Genomic DNA, 7,766 nt, shown 5'->3' with positions numbered 1-7,766 from the left:
ACGAAGAGAATAAACGAAAGGTTAAAATATGTACCTAAAACGCGTCCAACAAACGAAATGCACGTTTAAACGAAAACAAATATTTTGTCGAATTTGTTTCATTCTCTGTGGACGCGCTCGAAACATAAATGCTTTTACAAATCATTATTATTGTTTGATGCTTTGCATCAAACAATTTAACAAAGTGAAACTAGTGTTTTTAGTGTGTGTGTGTAGTGTATTGTGTGTTTTTTTTGTTGTTTTAAGACGCTTCAAAAGATTTGCTTCTCTTTTGTACGCGCGCGTTATTACAGCTAATTCTAATATTAATAATAATGATCCTCGCGATGGATGATCTAATAATAATTATTTCTTTTTACAAATGCTTTTTTCCTTGTTGTTTTTTTTGTGTGTGTGTATTTTTCTATTTGTAGCTGTTCTTGTTGTTTGTTTGTTTGTTTGTATCCTTGCTAAATGGCTAAATGTAGTTGTTGTTGTTGTTGTGGTCTACCGTTCGCGCGTTAGCTGAAGACGGCAGAACTCGTCGAGCCGAAGGCCGGCCAACTCGCGCCACAGCAACCCCAGGTCCAAGTCGAGGAGGTCCGGCGGTGGCGAGGGTGGCGCTTTCGCGGGGGCCGCGGGCTATGGCCACAACTGCAGATTGCGCGTCGTGGTGCGCGTGTAGCAGTAGTGCAGAGGTTTAACGAAGTGCGTGTCTAGCGTGCGGCAATGCGGACAAGGCACCATGTGGCTGTAGTCGCTGAAGAAGTTGAGGCGTTGAGCCGGATGCAGCACGGGCTTGAAGCAGGCGTTGCACTGCAACAAATTAATAAACAATGATCAGTAAGGATGAATATTGATTGAAGATGCGATTGATTGAGAAATTAAGACTGCGCATACCTTAATTCGTTCAGTGCAGCAGGGCATTGCGGCGAAGATGTCGTAAGAGTACATGGTACCCAAGACCAAGGAAGATCCATCCCATTGCTTGTTGCAAACGCGACAGCAGATGGCGCGACCTGGGGCTCCCTCCAAGCAGCCCATGCAAACGACCGTCAAGAATTGGGTTCTGCCCTCGACCTTAACCTGCACGTCAAAGAAGAAAATATTAATAATAAAAAAATCCTCTCTTGCAACAATTCTTTGGACTTACCTCGATGCAACTCTTGGCGTGCTGCCTGGGGCTCAAGAAGAAGGTTCCATCGACTAGCGGATACCTGTCGAAGACGAGAAGCTGTTCCTCGCACAGCACGCAGTGCACTCTAGATCTTCCCTGCGATGCCAACGTGGAAAGGATGAAGCATCTCGTCTCGTCGTTTCCGTGGTTGCCTTCGTCCTCCGTCTGCAAAAAGGAAAACGAAAATCAGCAAACTGTGTGAACCCGCAATATCCGGGTTTTGTTGGGTTTGGATTCGGTTTCGGTTTCGGTCGCATATTTGCAGCAAAACCGGACGCAATAAGGTGGTGGCGGATGGATGAAAACCTTAAGGGATTTCAATTAAAACAAACATCAAACTCGGAAGATCGAAGGGGGAGAGAGAAAGATGGGGGGATGATCTCAGCTCTCTGGAGAGTTTGTGACCCAATAAATAAGTGTACCGGCGTGGTTCAGTGCAAATATTTGCGCTCAACATTATTAGACAGGTTTTTCTTTTCTTTTTTAAACTCTGCAAGGAGCAGAAGGATATAAATAAACAAATAAAAGAGGACGCAATCTGAGAATGACAGAAACGGATCGGAGAATCTCCGAATTGAAATCGAAATGCATGGAAGAAAAAAAAAAGGAGGAACGCTTTAACAAATCAGCGAACACGCGATTACCACATTCGTTCCCATTTCGAATTCCCGATATTCCTTTTTATCATTTGTCTATACAGAAAGATAGAAAGAGAGAAAAAGAGAGAGAGAATGCACATATTCACCAATCCGTGGAGAAATAAATTGAAATCTTAATTTGAAATCTGGAACATCTCCAACTCGCAGACGCTCTTTGACAACCGAAAATTAATTGACTTTCTATATAAATCCGAAATATCCGCTCGAATCCAAAACTGTTATTACTCATTTCACCCCCTGCTCATTCTCAATGGTAATAATCTTTCATCGTAAGCCCAAAAGAAACCTTATTTTTATGTACACACCGATTTTAATCAGCGTGCGAATTCATAGAAAAGCTTTGTTGAATCAAAGATCATCCCTTGATTAACCTAGTCTTATAATGATAATCATCAGAAACCTTAAGAAAAACAATAACTTTTATTAAATACGAAATTGATAAGTATTTTAAGGGTAGTAAAACTATTTGAATATCAAATGGATTTTGTGATTTCGCTTTACGTTTTGAAGCTATTTGCAATGAAAGAGGCGGAACGCAACCATTGAAGGGATTTACGTTTTTTTTCTTTTCTTATCTTTCTCTTCTATTTGTTCATCTCCTTATTCTGGTGCTGCTTTTCAGAAATCCTAAGTGTGCGCAATCACAATTTTATGGAGATAGTCGAGTGAAAAGTAATAGTGGCGCAACCCTCTCCAAGAAAAAAAAAGGAAGAAAAACATAGATTGGAACGATGGAAATAAAATGAAAATAGAAGCTGAAAACGGCGGCAGTTGGCAGAGGGATGATAATTGCGGAGCAGACACACGCGAGAAGGGAAGTATAAATTGCGGAATAACCAGTTCGAATGTACCAATATTGTCTGCAATAATCGTCGTCATCAATGTTGGGGATGGGGGTGAGTTTTAGACCCATTGTTTCGGATCCACGAACGAAGCAAATACTCTCCACGCTGTACACATATATACCGAAAACTCCTCTTTTCGTTTTTGAAAAGGGGATGGTTTGGGGAGGAAACAGTCGCCGCCGTCGCCGTCGCATCCCTATTTTACAGCAAGCTAATAAAACACAAAGGTTCTCTCTCTGTCTGTCTCATTTTCTTTTTTTATTTGAGGCGGAGAGAAACACACGACGAAGAGAGAGAGGGGTGAAAAAAAATTGACGGAACTTTAATATCGCGAAATGAAATTACGCTTGCGTGGACACGCCATTAAAAAAGAATCCTATCAGCGCCGGGGGGCTAAATAGATAGAAAGAGAGTAAATAATAATATGGGAGAGATTTTTGTGCCCTGACTCTCTCTTTTTATGCTCTTTAAGGGTTGGAAGTCGAGCAAAGAAAACTTCCGCTAAAAAATAAGAATCGGAAATAATTGTCAAAACTCTGCCCCATTAAGAAAGTTTATTTCGCTTCATTACTGGTTTCCTTCGTCGCAACGAAAATCTAATCCTATTTTTGATTATATATATATATTTTCTCTTTCTACCCAGGAAATTAATTGGAAATATCCGGAGCGCAACAAAAAAAAATTAGAGATGAGAGAAGAATAATACCTTCGTCGTTGTAATTAATTTCGTAATTTATAAGTAGGCGCTGAAATCCGCTTAAAAATTAGGGCTGGCGTAAAATTGGAGATACTTAATCTCCGTGTTGCGAATTATATTTAAGGATGAGAAGAGAGGATGAACAAAAAAAAAAATAGAAAGTTGGGGGATTCGGAAAATGAGTGTGAAACGGATCTAATCTTAATTCCGAGGTGCTGACTTGTGAGCGGGTGGATTACCCTTAAGCCGCTTAAAAATTTCGCACAACCCCTGCGCCGAAAAGAAAGGAAATAAAACAAAACTCGGAGGAGGAAACACAAATGAAATAACAATTTTCCTCTACGTTTTTTTCTGTTGCTGTACGAACTTATGGGATTAAAGATGAAGTCTGTGTATGTTTGGGGGGATGTCTGCAGACGAGACCGTTGTTTGCATTCAATAACCCTAATACGTTGATGTATTGTTATAGAAGAGGAAGGACGATCGTGTCGTGTCTGGACAAAAGTTTGCTGGAATAAATCGAAGGTTGGTCGGTCTCTCCTCTCTGCTATCAGATTAGAATAATACGTAAAACCAACTCGCACGTTTTCCTGCAGCATAATCCTGCGGGGTTACGGGTTGACCGGGCAAAAATCCTTTAATATATATTTATTTCATAGGATTACGTTATTTCTATTAGATTACATGCATCGGCGATTCTGGGAAGAAGGAATTCATAAATAAATACTCTCTGACGACGGAAGAGGAGGAGGAGAAAAAAATTGGAGTTGATCCCGTTAAAATCGGCTCTACTTCAGGCATTAAGTATAGATACTAGGCGCACTTAAAGCGAGCCATTAGGATGGATTACGAATTCATTGCTGAATTTGCACTCTCGTCGTTCGGATCGACTTATATTCCTGCTGCTACCACCACTTTTCTTCTTTTTCTTCTTCCAACGCCTCCTCTGCAAATCTGAAACCATTCTCGTGGTTCATTCTCCGCCCGACAAAATACACCTTGTTCTTATATCACATTAGAAACATTGCTGGACATGGTCAAAACGACTATTGATTTTTCATCAATAGGTTTTTTTTTTTGGTAATTTGTAATCGTATTTTTTTTTAAATTAATTGGAAAGTAAATTATAAATCAATGTTCAAAGACAATTTAGCATTAAAACAAGATATTGAACTTAAAATATCAAAAAATCTTCAGATTTTGTAAACAGTAAATGTAAAACGTTTTTTCCTGGAAACTTCAATTGCGTAAACAGTTAAGAATTCTTATATCACATTAGAAACATTACTGCTATATGCTAGACATGGTCAAAACTAATATTAATTTTTCATCAATAGTTTTTTTTTTTTTTGGTAATTTGTAATCGTATTTTTTTTAAATTAATTGGAAAATAAATTATAAATCAATGTTCAAAGACAATTTAGTATTAAAACAAGATATTAAACTTAAAATATCAAAAAATCTTCAGATTTTGTAAACAGTAAATGTAAAACGTTTTTTTTCCTGGAAACTTCAATTGCGTAAACAGTTAAGAAAAAGTGAATTGAATTGCGAAAAAAAAAAACCTGCCAATTCATTAAAACGATTTTGCTGCAGTAGTTTTGTCACAGATGGTGGTGGCTTTTCGCATCCGCACGTTTCTCCATTTTGGGCATTTACCGTAAAAGCTCAAACAATTTTGTTTCTTTCTTCAATTGTTCGTGTATATGAATGGTGGTGGCTCGATTCTGTAGAAAATGGAAGTACGTGAAATTGTTTAAGAGAGAAGAGAGAGAACATTGATTCCTGAACATATCATCTTTTTTATTTTTTGTACTGCAGTATTTTACTCTTTTACTTCCACTCTTCTTTATTTCTATTTTTTTTTCAGTGTGTGTACGTGGGGGCGGCTGCCGGAGCTATTGAAAGTGCGCTCACGTTAATGTAATAAATAAATAGAGAACGTTGAATTTGAGTTTGGAGCCGAGTGGCGGCGGGTATATACAAAAGAGGGTCGTTTCCTCCTCTCTCGATGAGACAGCGAGGGAGGAGGAAGAGAAGAGATGCGAGTTAAATGGAGAGCGAGAGAGATGGAGAGAGAAGAGACGACTCGGATCCATTATTTGCGTTACATATTTGCCGTCTGGCGGGGGCGGGCGGGCGTCGGCGGCGGCGGCGGCAGCGCCTCTTGTAAATATATATCTATGGCAGATATCGAAGTGGAAAGAGGGTTGAAAAGAGCAGAAGAAGACAGGTTGCATTTTGGTATTGCGAACTTTTTAGGTGGTGGTGGTAGTTATGTTAGTAATAGTAATAAGAGGAGACGAAATCCGGATATAGAAAAGACTGACAATCGGAAATCCGAATGACGTGACATCTCTCTCTCACCCCTCGAATCGAAGGAAATACGTTGGTAAAAAAATGGAAAAGATAGATATGTTATGTATTTACCAACAATTTCCTATCCGTCTCCGAAGGAAGGAAAAAAAAGTGAAGGGAAAGGAAAAGTTGGAGTCTCGATACGTTCCGGCTTTAATCGACAAACAAATGGTTTGGATAGAAAAAAAAACTGGGATTTTCGTCGCGTCGAATTTAGAGGATGGATACAACTGTGTGTGTATGTGGTATAGGTGGCTTTGGTAATTGGAAGATGTCAGTCCTGTGCGGGGATAGTCAGACGGGACTAATCGATTTAGGATCCCAATTACCTGGCCCGTCAACTCGGACATAAAACCAACATCAAGTGGACGACGCTCGAGGAAAACGGCAGTAACAAAACTGTAGACGAGAGGAAAACAAAGCGAGAGAAAAAGAAGGAGGAGGCGCAGAGGAAATTGAATTGCAGCGCAATCATTACGGCGATAACGAGACTCCAGACGTTCGAGAAAAGAAAATGAGTAAATAATAGATGAAGGAGAAGTGGGTAAGCGAACTGTAAAGACTGGATATGCAAATGGGGGAAGTAAACAGTAGCAGTGTTTGCTTTTTCTCTCCGGTTTTCTTCTGCTGTAGCAAGAGTTGAAGAGAAGAAGTAGGATGATGTTGAGAAGGAGGAGTAAGTAAGTTGCAGTAATTTTCCCAATTAGATAACGGCGTAAACAAGAGCGGTTATCTGTGTGTTCGGGTCATGTCGTGTCCGCGTCGGTGGAGATGGAGAGACAATGATTGCCATTGTGAGCGTTAAAAATAATGAATGCGAGAATCAATTTGAAGAAAACATTGATTGTGATTGTGCTGGTAATAGTGCGAGAGCGCTTTTGCAAAGGTCGACGCAGATAGATAGCGAGAACGGAAAATTCCACGAGAAGTTTCATTATCATTCCTTCAAATTGATCAAATTCTTCATTAAATTTATAACATCTAATTCAATCTATAGAAAAAAAAAGTAGTTTGTAGACTAATTAGTTGGAAGTTTCATTATTATTGCAATATTCCTTCAAATTGATCAAAATCTTCACTAAATTTATAACATCTAATTCAATCAATAGAAAAAAATGTAGTTTGTAGACTAATTTGTTATAATCGATAGAGAAAATGATGGAATTGCGTTTTTTCATGATTTTCTATTGTTATTATTAAATGCTTTATTTTTTTTTCCAATTAGTTGGAAGTTTCATTATCATTGCAATATTCCTTCAAATTGATCAAAATCTTCACTAAATTTATAACATTTAATTCAATCTACAGAAAAAAATGTAGTTTGTAGACTAATTTGTTATAATCGACAGAGAAAATGATGGAATATCAATATGGTAACACTTCTTTTATGACTGCGTTTTTTTGTGATTTCCTATTGTTATTATTAAATACTCTAATGTTTTTCCAATTAGTTGGAAGTTTCATTATTATTGCAATATTCCTTCAAATTGATCAAAATCTTCAATAAATTTATAACATCTAATTCAATCTACAGAAAAAAATGTAGTTTGTAGACTAATTTGTTATAATCGACAGAAAAAATGATGGAATATCAATATGGTAACTTCTTTTATGACTGCGTTTACTTTTATTGTATTTCTTTGTTTATAGATTCCTATAATTGCGTTTTTCATGATTTCCTATTGTTATTATTAAATGCTTTATTTTTTTTTCAATTAGTTGGAAGTTTCATTATTATTGCAATATTCCTTCAAATTGATCAAAATCTTCACTAAATTTATAACATCTAATTCAATCTACAGAAAAAAATGTAGTTTGTAGACTAATTTGTTATAATCGACAGAGAAAATGATGGAATTGCGTTTTTTCATGATTTCCTATTGTTATTATTAAATGCTTTAATTTTTTTCAATTAGTTGGAAGTTTCATTATTATTGCAATATTCCTTCAAATTGATCAAAATCTTCACTAAATTTATAACATTTAATTCAATCTATAGAAAAAAATGTAGTTTGTAGACTAATTTGTTATAATCGACAGAGAAAATGATG

General features: G+C 37.3%; 1 protein-coding gene across 1 annotated transcript; it reads right to left on the bottom strand.

Annotated features, from left to right (window-relative positions):
• Nucleotides 1-371: 371 nt before the first annotated feature.
• Nucleotides 372-1,342, bottom strand: LOC108566730 (headcase protein; the record flags this gene model as incomplete). The annotated part of the gene is made up of 3 exons (XM_017926746.1): nt 372-795; nt 880-1,065; nt 1,133-1,342. Coding segments are annotated over 3 exons (570 nt in total), but the record flags the coding sequence as incomplete, so codon positions are not given.
• Nucleotides 1,343-7,766: the final 6,424 nt, after the last annotated feature.

This window comes from Nicrophorus vespilloides, unplaced genomic scaffold (genome assembly GCF_001412225.1).
Source record: "Nicrophorus vespilloides isolate i.1.1-1 unplaced genomic scaffold, Nicve_v1.0, whole genome shotgun sequence".
In the NCBI taxonomy this organism is placed as follows: domain Eukaryota; kingdom Metazoa; phylum Arthropoda; class Insecta; order Coleoptera; family Silphidae; genus Nicrophorus; species Nicrophorus vespilloides.
This window is presented reverse-complemented; position numbering and strand designations above follow the sequence as displayed.